Below are 16,162 nucleotides of genomic sequence, written 5' to 3' on the forward strand. Positions count from 1 at the left end.
CTTCCCTTCCCTTCCCTTCCATTCTACATTTTTTCTGCATTCTGTTCTGTTCAAATTCTACTCTACTCTACTCTACTCTACTCTACTCTACTCTACTCCACTCCACTCCACTCCACTCCACTCCACTCCACTCCACTCCACTCCACTCCACTCCACTCCATCTTCCCTTCCCTTCCCTTCCCTTCTCTTCTCTAGAATTCTATTATAGAATTCTATCATCTTCTGTAATCTATAATCTGTTTGGATTCTGAACATTCCATAGAAGGAATATCCTTTTTTTTTTAATTATTATTTGCAAATACTCTTTGACTTGAACATCAGGCCAGCTTCTTAGCAATTTGATGTCTTCCAGATTGTCTTTGGAGTTTGACCCTATGAAAAGGACACAATGACCGAAGTGCAGATTGACAGCTCCTGCCTACCACCCGTCCAGGAAGGTATGTGATAAAAAGAGCTGAATATTCAGAATTTTCCTCCCCAATTTTTTTTTTTTTAAAGTATACCGAGTCCTTGACTTAACAACCGTTCATTTGTAAAAGAAAGGTTTTACACCTGGGCAGGAAAAAAAAAAATAAAGCAAAGGGAGGAGTCCAGATTAGGGGAAATGTGGCTCAAAAACTGTCACGGTGAAAGGGATCTTAAGAGTCCTTCTAGACGAACCCTTAAACATGAGCCAGCCGTGTGCAGCAGCCGCCAAAAAAGCCAAATGATCCTCGGTTGCATAAACAGAGGCATAGAATCAAAATCAGGTGAGGTGTAAGTACCGCTTGGTAAATCCTTAGTAAGGCCACACCTGGAATATTAACTGCATCCAGTTTTGGTCCCCACGTTACAAAAAAAGACGTTGAGACTTTTGTAAAAGCGTGAAAGTCAAAACACATTATTTTTGTTGGCAGAAAAAGACTCCGATCTTCTACAGGTAGTCCTTGAGTTACAACAAGTTACATTTAGTGACTGTTCAAAGTTGCAACCGCCCTGAAGAAGGTGACTTATAGGCCCCTTTTTTCACACTTACGACCTTTCCAGCAGGGTGACGGGATTAAAATTTAACTGTTTGGCAACTGACTCATATTTACGACAGTTGCAATGTCCCCGTAATATCCCCTTTTGCGACCTTCAAAGGGAAGGCAACGTCAAAGGGAAAAGACGGATTCGCTTAACGACCCTCTGACCAGCTTACGAACTGCGCTGATTCGCTTAACGACGGTGGCAAGGAAAGGCCGTAAAACGGATCAAAACTCACCGAACAAACGTTTCAACCCAGGAACAGAAAGGTTGGGCTCAACTTTCTGAGTCGTAATTCGAGGACTGACCCGGATTGCTTACTCATCCCCTGTGACATTTGGAGATCTACTGTCTCTTCCGGTTAGAAATCCCATTAAAAATGGGAATAAGTGCTAAATATATATATATATATATAACTATAAAACACAAGCGTTTTATCCGCTCCAACCAAGCCAGCAGGGAGAACAAGTTCTCGAATTTAAATTCCTGTTGGGAAATCTTGGACATGTCTGGAGTTGCCTTTCCAAGCTCGAGGTTTTGATGCTTCTCCTTCACACACACATTCTTTGGAACAGGGAATTTGTCGAGGCTCCAAAATTCCAAATTGCGTGGCAATTGAGATTATTATGGCCGTCCAAAACGCATTCGGTGGCAAATTTGGCACTGCAGTTTCTTGGGTCTCTACTTCCTTCGGGGATGTTCCTGGTGCAACGAGGCATTAAGATTTTTTTCCTCCGTTATCCAAACTTTGAACATTCCCGGAGTTTGGCAAAGAGTTTCCATTGGTGCTTTTTACGAAGGTTAAAAAGTAGACAATCCGGGGGTGTAGGTAGTCCTCAACATATGGCCGGAATTTCTGTGGCTAAGCGAAGTGGTTGTTAAAAGTGAGCTGTGCCCACACAGTCTGACTTCAGCTCAGGGTGAGGGAGAGGGCCGATAACTTTGGGGCCAAGATCAATCAATCAATCAATCAGAATAGAGCTGGAAGGGACCTTGGAGGTCTTGCTCAAACAGGATACCCTAGACCATTTCAATCAATCAATCAATCAATCAATCAATCAATCAATCAATCAGAATAGAGTTAAAAGGACCTTAGAGGTCATCTAGTCCAACCCCCTGCTCAAGTTGGAGACTCTAGACCACAGACCATAGGAAGAAGGATGAAGGAAAAGATAGGAAGGAGGGTGAAGAAAAGATAAGAAGAAAAACATACGAAGAAGGATAAAGAAAAACATAAGAAGGATGAAGAAAAGACAGGAAGAAGGATGAAAAAAGATAAGCAGAAAAACATATGAAGAAGGATAAAGAAAAACATAAGAAGGATGAAGAAAAGACAGGAAGAAGGATGAAAAAAGATAAGAAGAAAAACATACGAAGAAGGATAAAGAAAAACATAAGAAGGATGAAGAAAAGATAAGAAGAAAAACATACAAAGAAGGATAAAGAAAAACATAAGAAGGATGAAGAAAAGATAAGAAGAAAAACATACGAAGAAGGATAAAGAAAAACATAAGAAGGATGAAGAAAAGACAGGAAGAAGGATGAAAAAAGATAAGGATGAAGAAAAAGACAGGAAGAAGGATGAAGGGAAAACACAGAGGAAGAAGGATGGAGCCTTCTGACAGGAGATATGGAATAAATGTGAATTTGGAAAGCAGGGAAGAGCACACACAATGCCAAGAAGTCTCTCCCGTAGATTGAACGGGGGTCCGTGAAAAGGTGGGAGGGGGGGTGTTGAAGTGTGGGGGAAACCACAAAAAGAAAGAAATGGGCTCAAGGAATGGGGATCCTTGGTGGGATCTGCCAACTTTGGGTTCATGGAGGACGGAGAAATAGTGACCAGGGGTGTCCGTTAGCAATTGCCCAAATAATGCTTGTTTTTACAACGTTAAATCTGTTTTTCCTCTCCGTTCAAATGGGGAAAAAAACATGTAACGCCTTTTCATTGAAAACTGGGCCGAGCTACACGCCATCCGATAAAGTCCGCAAACATCTGTCATAAACATCAGGAATTGCCAAAAAAGCATCCCAGAAGACAAGCTCAGGAGCCAAAAAAGATCTTGACAAGAGTCAAGACCAAATTTCATGTGGATTCTGGGTTTTGTAGTCCACCCCTCTCAAAGCAACCACCCCGGGTTAGGAAAGACTGGATTACTGGATTACGATGAGGGAAGGATTCTGGGGGGAATCTCGGTGTTTAACCGACGTTAGTAATAGGGGCGATTTGCAAAATCCGCCGTTTTTTCCTGTGTTTTTCCTGTTTTTCCTCCTGCAGTTTGCCGGGACTTCGCTGTTCTAGAAGACGGTGCGTTGGCCTATTGTCTACAAGAGCAAGAGAGTAAGGATGGGGATTTGGGGAATGGGCCGGGCGGGGTCTCTGAAATTGTGAGTGAGGGTCTACGACAACTCGTCGCGGCTAAGTTGCTGTGCCAACTCGCCACAGGGCAAGAGTTCCACTAATATCTAAAGTAATTGTGGAATAGAATCATTTAAAGAAAGGATAGGATAGAATAAAAGAGTTGGAAGGGACCTTGGAGGTCTTCTAGTCCAACCCCCTACTCGGGCAGGAATTTCAGACCAATGGTGGGTCCAGTCCAGCGGTGGGATTCAAGTAATGGCAGGGGAAAGATACTGCAAAATCTCCATTCCCACCCCACTCCTGGGGGAAGGATAATGCAAAATCCCCATTCCCACCCCACTCGGGGGCCAGCCAGAGGTGGTATTTGCCGGTTTTCCAAACTACTCAAAATTTCCGCTACCGGTTCTCCAGAACCTGCTGGATTTCTCCCCTACAAAGAAGGGAGGGGGAAAAAAAAAGGAACCACGAACGACAAAAATTAAAACCACGTTTTAACGATCACAAAATCGAACGGTTGACCGGTCCCCGCAGCGAGTTGCGCCCTGGGTCGAGTTGGCAAGTTGTCCCCTTCCCGTTGTGAGGTGCGCATCCCCCTCCAGCATTTAACCCCACCTCCCTCCAAGTCTTCGGACGACCCCCTTCCCATCGGTGCGCCCGTCTCGGCTGCACAAATGAGCTTGATGTGGGTGATTTTTCTGGAGGCTTTGTGTATGTGTGTTTGTGTGTTTTGTGTGTCTGGCACCGTCCGCCTTTTCAATTAACGAGATGGAGTCCGATCGCCTCAGGGAATCCGCCGTGCAGACAGGTTTACAAGGGATCCGGCCCTTGCCAGATGAGATGGCATTTTAAGGGCCCCGCTCTCAAGGTTGCCGCTATCTTGGCAGCGGGTGCCAAGGACTGTCCTTCGCGTAACCCACCTGTCGCCCTTCCGCGCTCGTGAATCATCCCGTGACGTCAAAAAAGGCCCTTCGGATGACAACATCCAAAGCCGTCCAAGTTCTTTGAGTCTCTTTCTCCTCAATCCCCCCACCCCCACCCTGACTGTCTGGCTGGGGATTAATGGCTTGGGAGTTCAGGGCAAGGGAAGGACTCCTCTAAGCTTCAGCGACTCTCGGCTGAGCCAGGAATGGTGGAGAATAACAAGGGCATTCGCTCCTTCTGAGGGGCACGAATGGATGCCCAACAGATGCTGTGTTTCCCCGCAAGATAAGACGCATAAAAATATAAAATATAAAAATATAAAATATATATTAATTTTTGCTCCAAAAGAGGCATTAGGGCTTATTTTCTAGTTAGGTCTTATTTTGGGTGAAATACGGTACTAAATGCATCCATCTGGCTGACAATTTTAATTGGGGCTTATATTTGGGGTAGGGCTTATATTACGAGCATCCTGAAAAATCATGCTAGGATTTATTTTCTGGTTGGGTCTTATTTTTGGGGAAATACGGTAATAAATGCATCCATCTGGCTGACAATCTTAACTGGGGCTTATTTTGGGGGTAGGGTTTATAGTACGAGCATCCTGAAAAATCATGCTAGGGCTTATTTTCCGATTGGGGTCTTATTTTCGGGGGAAACAGGGTAGGCAGGGGGCTTCCCCACCCCCCTTTCTAGCCAGCAGAGAGAAGTGGCCCTCTTCGGTCTACGAAACAGCCTCAGAATTCGAACACGCCGCACAGCCAAGCAGCGATGGCACTGACCCTCAACCAAGCCACGCAACTCTCACCCCCAACCAGCACTTCCCCTCCCAATGACGGTCACTTGATGTGACCTCCCCACCACAAGTCCCGTTAGAAGATCCTCACTTGACACGGCCACACCTGACCCATCCTAAAATGCCTCACCTGACGTGACCCTCACCTGACCCATCACAAGACCTTCACCTGATCCCTCGCAAGACCCCTCACCTGACATGACCTACCCACCCTAAGCCTCATCCCAAAACCTTCCCCTGATGTGACCCTCACCTGACCCATCCCGACCCATCCCAAGACCCTCACCTGATCCCTCGCAGGACCTTCACCTGACATGACCTACCCATCCCAAGATCCTCACCTGACGTGTCCCACACCTGAGCCATTGAGGACTCGGCTTCGTGCTTCTGGGGACGGTCTTTTCCCCTCCGCTGCTTCTCCTTGAGCCTTCCTTCTCTCTCCTTCAGTCGAGCTGCACTACGCTTCCAATATCCAGAAGAACCAGCTGGTCCAGAATGACCACCGCATGGCCAAGAGGCTTCAGAACCAGGAGGTGGAAGCCCAAAAGCTTCAGGACAACAGGCCACCTCCGAAAGGAAGGTAGGAAGCTTCCTCTCCCTTCTCTCTTGGGTTCAGGAAGCTGGTTTCCAGGATGAGGGAGTAGAGGGGTGTGTGAAGAGACCCAAAGGAATGACCTATGGATCTCCGTGGCTTTTGAACACTTCCTGCCTGGTCTCCTTGGCCAAATGAAGGTTGCAGTGGAGGACGGCTTCAGAATAACAGAGTTGGAAGGGACCTTGGAGGTCATCTAGTCCACCCACCCCGGTCAAGTAGGAGACCCTATCCATAATAACAGAATAACAGAGTTGGACCTTGGAGCCTTTTTTTTAAAAGCATTTTTTGACTATTCGCCAGAGCCGGGTAGTAAAAAAAAAAAAAAAACACTTTTAAAAGGTAAAATAAAAGGCTCCGAGAATCACAGCTGTGGCGCACGATCATCGGGAACTTTTTTTCACGAGGGCGGGGTGGGGTGGGGTACATTTTTGCTCCCAGCCAAAAATGGGGGGTGGGGGTTACGTTTTTGAAAGAAAGAGAGAGAGAGAGAGAAAGAAAGGAGGGAGGGGGGGAAGGAGGGAAGGAAGGAAGGAGGGAAGGAAGGAAGGAAGGGAAGGAAGGAAGGAACAAAAGGAAGGAAAGAAGGAAGGAAGGAAAGGAAGGAAGGAAGGAAGAAAAGGAAGGAAGGAAAGGAAGGAAGGAAGGAAGAAAAGGAAGGAAGGAAAGGAAGGAAGGAAGGAAGGAAAGGAAGGAAGAAAAGGAAGGAAGGAAGGAAGGAAGGAAAGGAAGGAAAGGAAGGAAAGGAAGGAAAGGAAGGAAAGGAAGGAAAGGAAGGAAGGAAGGAAAGGAAGGAAAGGAAGGAAGGAAAGGAAGGAAGGAAGGAAGGAAGGGAAGGAAGGAAGGAAGGAAGAAAAGGAAGGAAGGAAGGAAGGAAAGAAAGAAAAAAAGAAAGAAAGAAAGAAAGAAAGAAAGAAAGAAAGAAAGAAAGAAAGAAAAAGGAGAGGAAGGAAGGACTACAAACCTGGCACTAGATGCAACTTCAGAGGATAATCCAGGGCTGGAAGGGACCTGTAGGTCATCTAGTCCAACCCTACTCCAAGACCTCCAAGATCCCTTCCAGCTCTATTCGGATGGATTCATGGATGGATGGATGGATGGAAATGGTCTAGGATCTCCTGCTTGAGCAGAAGTTTGGACTAGAATACCTCCAAGGTGGGTGGATGGATGGATGGATGGATGGATGGATGGATGGATGGATGGAAATGGTCTAGGGTCTCCTACCTAAGCAGGGGGTTGGACTAGAAGACCTCCAAGGTCCCTTCTGTGATTCTGCTAATTCTGTTCGTTATTCAAGAAAGCCAGAATTGCTGTTCTAACTGCCTCTTCCTCTGTCCACCTGTAGCCCGGAGGGAGATCCTAAAGACGCCCAGGTGACTCAAGATCCTAAAGATCTCCAGATGAAACCAGGAAAAGCTGACCGGAAGAAGAAGAAGAAGTCAAAAGAGCAGGTAGGAAATCCCATGAAATTCCGAGGGCAAATTGCCATGGCTAACTTTTGACTCTCTTCGCAAACACCTGATTTTCCTTGATAATCCCAGCCCCTGTACCTAAGGCCATTTCCAGACAGGTGAGTGTCCAGTCTCTTCTTGAAAACCTCCAGGGATGGAGCAGCCACAACTTCTGGTGGCAAGGAGTTCCACTGGTTGATTGTCCTCGCTGTTAGGAAGTTTCTCCTTAATTCCACGTTGCTTCTCTCCCTGATTAGTTTCCACCCATTGCTCCTTACTGGGGAGGTCCGATCCTGCAACCGGCTTGCTATGAATAACCAAAAGCTTAGAATCATAGAAACACAGAACCTAGAATCGCAGGCCTGAAAGGGGCCTTGGAGGTCATCTAGTCCAACCCCCTGCTCAAACAGGAGACCCTGTATCATTCTGGAGGCCTTCCTTCCTTCCTTCCTTCCTTCCTTCCTTCCTTCCTTCCTTTCTTCCTTCCTTCCTTCTTTTTCTCTATCTCCCCTTTCTCTCTCTCTCTCTGGTATTATCTACAGTACACTTACTATCCCTCCATTTTTTCCTTCCTTCCTTCCTTCCTTCCTTCCTTCCTTCCTTCCTTCCTTCCGTCCTTCCTTCCTTTTCTCTATCTCCCCTTTCTCTCTCTCTCTCTCTATGGTATTATCTACAGTACACTTACTATCCCTCCATTTTTTCCTTCCTTCCTTCCTTCCTTCCTTCCTTCCTTCCTTCCTTCCTTCTTTTTCTCTATCTCTCCTTTCTCTCTCTCTCTATGGTATTATCTACAGTACACTTACTATCCCTCCATTTTTTCCTTCCTTCCTTCCTTCCTTCCTTCCTTCCTTCCTTCCTTCCTTCCTTCCTTCTTTTTCTCTATCTCCCCTTTCTCTCTCTCTCTATGGTATTATCTACAGTACACTTACTATCCCTCCATTCCTTCCTTCCTTCCTTCCTTCCTTCCTTCCTTCCTTCCTTCCTTCCTTCCTTCCTTCCTTCCTTCTTTTTCTCTATCTCCCCTTTCTCTCTCTCTCTATGGTATTATCTACAGTACACTTACTATCCCTCCATTCCTTCCTTCCTTCCTTCCTTCCTTCCTTCCTTCCTTCCTTCCTTCCTTCCTTCCTTCCTTCCTTCTTTTTCTCTATCTCCCCTTTCTCTCTCTCTCTATGGTATTATCTACAGTACACTTACTATCCCTCCATTCCTTCCTTCCTTCCTTCCTTCCTTCCCTCCCTCCCTCCCTCCCTCCCTCCCTCCCTCCCTCCTTCCTTTCCATCCATCCATCCATCCATCCATCCATCCATCCATCCATCCATCCATCCATCATGTATCTTATTTATTTATCTCAGAATCATAGAATCCCATGGTTGGAAGGGGCCTTGGAGGTCTTCTAGTCCATCCCTCTGCTCGAGAAGGAGAGACCTTAAATCGTTTCAGACAAACGGCTGCCCAATCTCTTCTTTCAAACCCTCCCGTGTTGAAGCACCCACAGCTTCTGGTGGCCAGCCATTCCACTGGCTCTCATGGTTCTCACCGTCAGGGAAATTCGTCCTTTGTCGTAGCTTGCGAGAGCCGTAGCTCGCTGCTTTTCTCCCCGCTGGTAATTTTGAGTCCGATCCAAATCCTTGCCTCGCCTATCAGGCATAATTGAAATCCGGTTCCGGCACATTGAGAAGCGAAACGCGAGAATGACATGACTTCACGTTGCTTGTTCGTCGCTCAAGATTTGGTCAGTCGTAACAAGGGTGGGGGGGGGATTCTGTTCGGCAAATGCATTCGGTCGTCCACCCCCCGGGGAACGCTTCTGGCGCCCAGATATCAACGTTGGAGAGAGAATACACCAGAAACAATTGGTGGCATTCATCCTTTCCTCCCACGGGCTGAGAGAGGCCCGTGGGATAACTCGCCGCGTCCAACTGACCATGGGGAGAACTCGCTACGGGACCGTTTAAACGATTTCAAATAAACACCACAAAAAGTTATAGAACCCTCGTGTATAATATCAAGGATCGTTGCATAATACGATCCTTGGTTTTGTATAAACAGAGGCCCAGAATCAAAATCACGGGACGTGTTAGTAACCTCTGTGTAAAGCCTTAGTAAGGCCACGCCTGGAATGCCGCATCTAGTTTGGGTCACCGCGTTACCTAAAAAAAAAAAAAAAAAGAGGTTGAGACTTTGGAAAAAGCGTGAAAAAGAGTACGTCGAAAAGACATTATTTTTGTTGGCGGAAGAAGACTCGGATCTTCTACAGGTAGTCCTTGAGTTACAACAATTCATTTAGTGACTGTTTGGCCCCGAAGAAGGTGACTTATAGAACTTTTTTTCCCCACTTACGACCTCTGTAGCATGGTTGCGCGATCAAAATTTTGCGACTCATATTTACGACGGTTTCAGTGCCCCGTAATCCCCTTTTGCAACCTTCTGACAAGCAAAGTCAAGGGGGAAAAGCCAGATTTGCTTAATGACCCTGTGATTAGCTTAAGAACTGTGTTGATTCGTTTAACAACGGTGGCAAGGAAGGCCGTAAAATGGGGGGGGGGAGGGAAACTCACTTAACAAATGTTTCAACTCAGGAACAGAAATGTTGGGCTGAATTGTGGGTCGTAATTCGAGGACTGACCTGTATTGCTTACACATCGCCTGTGGCATTCGGAGAGCTACCCTGTCTTCCGGTTAGAAATCCCATTTAAAAAGGGGGAATAAAATGCTAAAAAATATAATTATAAAAATATAAATATGAGCGTTTTATCTTGTTCCAACCAAGTTGACAGGGAGAACAAGCTCTCAAATTTACGTTGAGGCTTTGGAAACGAAGTGCAGAGAACAGCAACTAAGATGATTCAAGGCCCCGAATAGCCTGTTGAGAGAGGACGATTCAATTTGGACACAGATGTCCTCTCGGACCCCTCTTTCAAACCCCTGCGGTCCTCTCTTCCCAAAATGTGGACTTTGCTGTCTTTAAAAGAGCAGCCTTTGTCTATTAAATGCAGAAGGACTGAAGAATCTTCTCCTGATGGGTATGTTCTCCCATGTTGTGCCATGCGTAGGTGAAGTGGTTGTTTTGTTTCCCCAATGTACCGATCTGCACGTATCTCGCTGCACTGTACTGCATATAACCACGTTGCTCCATTCGTGTCTGGGTGTTTTATCCTTGGGGTGGGCAAGCTCCTGCCTTAGGGTATTCTTGGGTGCCCGTAAGTTGTGTTGGCTGAAAGATTCTGTGAGCTTTTCCAATATTCCTGCAACAAAAATCCACCATCATGGTTTAATGAAGGTTTCTCCTTGGTTTGTGGTCGGTTTGTTGAGCAAGGCTAAAAAGAAGGAGGGCAGAAGCTCAAAGGAAGGGAGGGGGTAGCAGAAGGAAGAGAGATCCGAGCAAGCAAGGCTCTAGTTCTCATGAAGGATAGCATCTCAGGAGATTTGTTTCTTTGTTTGTTTTGTTTCTCCCACCCAGGAGAGGGTCAAGCGGTTCCAGAACCTGGAAAAGGATGAGAGCGGTCAGCTGAAGCAAAGGCCCTCGCGTGGGACAAGAGGTAAGGGGCCACCTAGGTCCAAGATGCCTCCGTTGTGTTTTCTTGTTGCGTTGGACATTATGGCCACCATGCCGTGTGTGGGACTTAACACATCTGGACGTCAAGTGGAGAGTTTGAGACCTGCTCTTGGTCTTTGCTTTGAGGGCTTCGTAAAACGGAGACGTTTGTCTGAAATGGTCTAGGATTTCCTGACTGAGCAGGGGGTTGGACTAAATGACCTCCAAGGTCCCTTCCGCTTCTATTCTATTCAAATTTTCCTTCATCCGTCTTTTGCCTGGTGTCTTCAGATGGCATCCCTGAAGTCCTGCATTGGGAGATGGCCAGACTGGAGCTCCAGATCCAACAGCAGTTCCAGGAAGACGAGGAACTGGCCCGGAAGCTGCAAGAGGAGGAAGAGGAGGAGCAAACACGCATCGTACGTTCCCAACCCTACTGATCTCGAAACGAATGCCAGGGCAACCAGGGAACACCGTCCCGCCCCTTAGAAATTCCTTCGTCTTAATACCAGGGTCGTCTCCAGCCAACGAGAGCAGAAAAAGGGAGAGAGGGGGGAGAAAGGGGTGGCCGTGGGCCCCACGTCTATCTTGGGGTGACCCTCTTCTGCTTCTTGGCAGGCCACCCTGTTCATTGGGCCAACTCCGCCACAGGCCACCCATTGCCAGGACAACACAACTATTTAGTTTGATTGCTTGAAATAATTTAAAAAAAAATATTTTAAAGTTTGTCACTCCCCTTTCATTTTGTCCCTTCTTTGGCATCCTTTCTTGAAATATTCTATTCCGCTACTTCTTTGATATTAGTGTAACTCTTGTCCCATGGCAAATGGACCCTGGAGAGTTGGCCATGGTTGACTATGGAGAGTTGTCCATAGTTAGCCATGGAGAGTTGGCCATGGAGAGTTGGCCATGGTTGGCCATGGAGAGTTGGCCATGGTTGGCCTTGGAGAGTTGGCCATGGGGAGCTGGCTATGGTTGGCCATGAAGAGTTGGCCATGGTTGGCCATGGCGAGCTCGCCATAGCTGGCCATGGAGGGTTGTTCATGGAGAGTTGTCCATGGTTGTCCATGGAGAGTTGTCCATAGTTAGCCATGGAGAGTTGGCCATGGTTGGCCATGGAGAGTTGGCCATGGGGAGTTGTCATAGACTCGTTTATTTGCGCTGTTCCAAGATTAATCTGCTGGTGAGGAGGATATCTCTCTGGACCCCTTTGACCTAACGCTTTCTTCCTTCTGCAGAGAGCCAAGAGGAACCGGGAGCAAGATGACGATTACCGGGCGGCTCAGGTAGCCCAGGATGAGGTGAGTGGCCAGCAAAAACAGTACGAAGCCTCTCTCTCTGAACTCATCCCGTGATACCCTGTTGTCTTTCCGGAGTTTCCCTGTCCTACGGCTCTGATGTTACGGCTACATCCAATTGGAGATTCCCCCTCCTTGTAACCCCAACTTAGAGGTTCGTCCTTGACTTACGGACATCCGTTTAGCAACCGTTTGAAGTTACGGTGGCAGCGGGGGGTGGGGAAGGAACCAAAAATCATTCATTGGATTTAACAATTGCCACCGTATTCCCTGCTGCCATCAAGTCATCGTGCGACACGGAGTGGCCATTTGTGACTATCCCAGCCAGCTTTTGACAATGGGGAAATGAAAATAAATAATAATAATAATAATTTTGCCCTCCTTTTGGCTCTCCCCCCACTAGGAAATTGCACGCTACCTACAAGACAAGGAACTCCACACCCAGTGGGGCTCCCCACGCCAGGAAAGGCAGCAGGCTGAGCCCCCCGGGCGCCCCGAGGGACAAAGCCACTGCAATCCAGAAGTAAGCTGCATTGCTGTGACATCTGGGGCACGTTCTCCACCCAACCTCTAGCTATTGTTAATAGATAAACAGGGCAGAAGGGACCCTGGAGGTCTTCTAGTCCAACCCCCTGCACGTGAGCAGTGTATGCACTGCTCACGTGCGTCACATGCGCGCAAACCCTCTGCGCATGTACATTACTTCCTGGTTAAAACCTGGAAGTAACGACAACTGGGGTGGGTGGGGGGCGGAGCCTCGCGTTCGCCATCGCTACCGGTTCTCCGAACCTCCCGCCACGATCACTACCGGATCGACTGAACCGGTCCGAACCGGGAGCATTTTCACCCCTGGTTTTGTGGTTCCCAGTGTTTTTTTAACAACCAGTTCTCTGCCCTAATGACGGTCTGGGTAGGCGTGGCTAGGGGGCAGGGGGGTCATGTGACTGGTGGAAGTGAGTGATGTCGAGTTGGCCCCGCCCACCCAGGTTTTGTGGCTCCCGGTGTTTTCTTTTTTTGGGGAAACGGGTCCAAATGGCTCCTTGAGTGTTTAAAATTGCAGAACCCCTGGGACTCTAGACGTTTCCAAGCCTTGTCTTTTTTCCAGAAGGACTCGTGGCCGAGTGGCAGAAGTCCAGCCCTGCTGAGAATCCAGATCCAAGAGGACACCGATGGGACGATGAAAGGAACGTCCGTCGACAAGAAGTCAGTGCTGCGTCCGGTGGATGGGCTGCTTTAATCCCAGAGTTAGGAAAAAAACGTGGGGAGGCCGAAATATGTAGCGCGGCGCAGGGGTCAGGGATGCAAGGATGGCAGGCTGACTCTGCCCAGGGCCAGGTGTCCGATCCTGACTGGCTCAAAGTTGATTCAGAGCCTTCCGTCCTTCCGAGGTCGGTAAAATGAGGACCCCGGTGGTTGGGGACAAAAGGCTGACTCTGTAAACTGCTTAGAGAGGGCTGTAAAAGGACTCTGAAGGGCTGTTCTTGTTCTGTTTTATCCTATGCTATGCTACTATTATTCTATTCTATTATTATTCTAATTCTATTCTAATTCTATTCTATTTCTATTATTCTCTTCTATATTCTCTTCTCTTCTACTATTATTCTATTTGTATTCTATATTCTATTATTATTCTATTTCTATTCTATTTCTATTATGCTATTCTATTTCTATTCTATTATTATTCTATTCTATTATTATTCTATTTCTATTATTCTATTCTATTCTATTCTATTCTACAATCTATTCTATTCTATTTCTGTTCTATTTCTATTCTATTATTATTCTATTCTATTATTATTCTATTTCTATTATTCTATTCTATTCTATTCTATTCTACAATCTATTCTATTCTATTTCTGTTCTATTTCTATTCTATTATTATTCTATTCTATTATTATTCTATTCTATTATTATTCTATTTCTATTATTCTATTCTATTCTATTCTATTCTACAATCTATTCTATTCTATTTCTGTTCTATTTCTATTCTATTATTATTCTATTCTATTATTATTCTATTCTATTATTATTCTATTTCTATTTTTCTATTCTATTCTATTCTACAATCTATTCTATTCTATTTCTGTTCTATTTCTATTCTATTATTATTCTATTCTATTATTATTCTATTTCTATTTTTCTATTCTATTCTATTATTATTCTATTTCTATTCTAATTCTCTTCTGTTCTATTTCTATTCTATTTCTATTATTCTATTCTATATTCTATTCTATTATTCTATTCTATTTCTATTTCTATTATGCTATTCTATTGTATTTCTATTTCTATTCTGTTTCTATTATTCTATTCTATTCTATTCTATTCTCTATTCTACTCCATTCTATTCATTCCAATATTCTATTCTATTCTAATTCATTCTATTTCTATTTCTATTTCTATTCTATTCTATTCTATTTCTTTTCTAATTCTATTCTATTCTATTCTATTCTATTCTATTCTATTCTATTCTATTCTATTCTATTTTATTTTATTCTATTCTTCTTAAAGCAACAACTAGAGAATTTTTTAAACACGTCTTATAGTCTTTTTTTTTTTTTTTTTTTTTACATAGGCCACAGTTTTGCCGAAATATCGCTGAAGTTCTGGATCCCACTTTTCAAGCCGCTAAAATGGGAACGCCTTCTGATGTGATGGATCTGGGTTCGAAAGGTAAGAACAGCACAGGAATCATTGTATTCCTATTTATATCGGAGGCAGTCCCATTGAACTTAGATAGATCCCCAAATAAAATAGAATGTAGAGTAGAGTAGAAAAGAGAAGAATAGAATAGAATAGAATAGAATAGAATAGAATAGAATAGAATAGAATAGAATAGAAGAGAAGAGAAGAGAAGAGAAGAGAAGAGAAGAGAAGAGAAGAGAAGAGAAGAGAAGAGAAGAGAAGAGAAAATGCAATGCAATGGAATGGAATGGAATGGAATGGAATAGAATAGAATAGAATAGAAACAGAATACAATAGAATAAAATAATATAGAATATAGAATAGAACAGAATAGAATAGAATAGAATAGAATGTAGGCTAGGATAGAGAATAGAATAGAATAGAATAGAATAGAATAGAATAGAATAGAATAGAATAGAATAGAATAGAATGTAGGCTAGGATAGAGAATAGAATAGAATAGAATAGAATAGGAAAATAAATAATATAGAATAGAATAGAATAGAATAGAATAGAATAGAATAGAATAGAATAGAATAGAATAGAACAGAACAGAACAGAACAGAATATAGGATAGGATAGGATAGGATAGGATAGGATAGGATAGGATAGGATAGGATAGGATAGGATAGGATAGGATAAAAAATAGAATATAGAGTATAGAATATAGAATATAGAATATAGAATATAGAATATAGAATATAGAACAGAATAGAACAGAATAGAATAGTATAGAAGCTGGAAGGGATCTTAGAGGTCTTCTAGTCCAACCCCCTGCATTATGTCTAACACAGCCTGGAAAATAACTTTAAGAAAAATAATTTTTGAGAGCTGGAGAGACAAGAGGGTTTAGGGGAAGAAGAGATTCTCGCGCACTGCTAACATTCCCTTTTATTTTATATTTTATATTTTATTTTACTTTCTCGTAGCACCCAGCCCAGGACCGCTGGCCCAGACGGACAGCTCCTTCGACTACCCGCAGGGGGTGGCAGCCCCCGTCTTTGTCTCCCCGACCAAACGACAGCCAGACAAGGTGGGCTGCCCGAAATCCAGCAACAAGAAAGAAGGCTGCCGACAGCAGTGAGGCTCCTGACCAAGCTCCACGTCCGGGTTCCGGATTTTTTTTTTTCTTTTTTCTTTCCTCCCAACTTTTCACTGATGTCTTGGCTGGATTTATATTTCTCAGCTGTCAACAGGATGTCCGAGTTTTAAAGCTGCTTCCTCTTATTTCGACCCTGAACTCCTCCTCTTAATTCGGTGCGAAAGGCGGGCCCGGTCAATCCCATCGAATGAACGCAAAAAGCTTCAGTTTAAAAAACAAAACAAAACAACCCAATAATAACCAAAACGGAAACGGGCTTTTTCAGAGAGGGAAGTTAGTCTATCAGTGGCTCAAATATTCCTCTTTTTTGTGTGTGTGTGTGTGTTTTTAATTGCTTCTACATTTCAAATATTTCCATTATTTTCCCAGGACTCTTTACACCAGTGATGGCGAACCTTTTCGGCACCGAGTGCCCAAAC

At 44.7% G+C, this 16,162-nt stretch overlaps 1 protein-coding gene across 1 annotated transcript; it reads left to right on the plus strand.

Moving 5' to 3' along the window:
• The first annotated feature begins 388 nt into the window (after positions 1-388).
• Positions 389-15,933, plus strand: LOC139326077 (coiled-coil domain-containing protein 50-like). Its single transcript, XM_070956182.1, has 11 exons — positions 389-437; positions 3,281-3,343; positions 5,529-5,661; positions 7,019-7,124; positions 10,588-10,666; positions 10,954-11,081; positions 11,901-11,963; positions 12,364-12,483; positions 13,066-13,163; positions 14,533-14,630; positions 15,571-15,933. Exons 1-11 carry the CDS (start codon positions 389-391, stop codon positions 15,723-15,725), a joined length of 1,092 nt encoding a protein of 363 aa, XP_070812283.1. The 3' UTR covers positions 15,726-15,933.
• The last annotated feature ends 229 nt before the right edge of the window (positions 15,934-16,162 follow it).

The sequence above is a fragment of the Pituophis catenifer genome, unplaced genomic scaffold, assembly GCF_029215685.1.
Source record: "Pituophis catenifer annectens isolate HBS135680 unplaced genomic scaffold, rPitCat1.0.hap2 SCAF_18, whole genome shotgun sequence".
NCBI classification, from domain to species: domain Eukaryota; kingdom Metazoa; phylum Chordata; class Lepidosauria; order Squamata; family Colubridae; genus Pituophis; species Pituophis catenifer.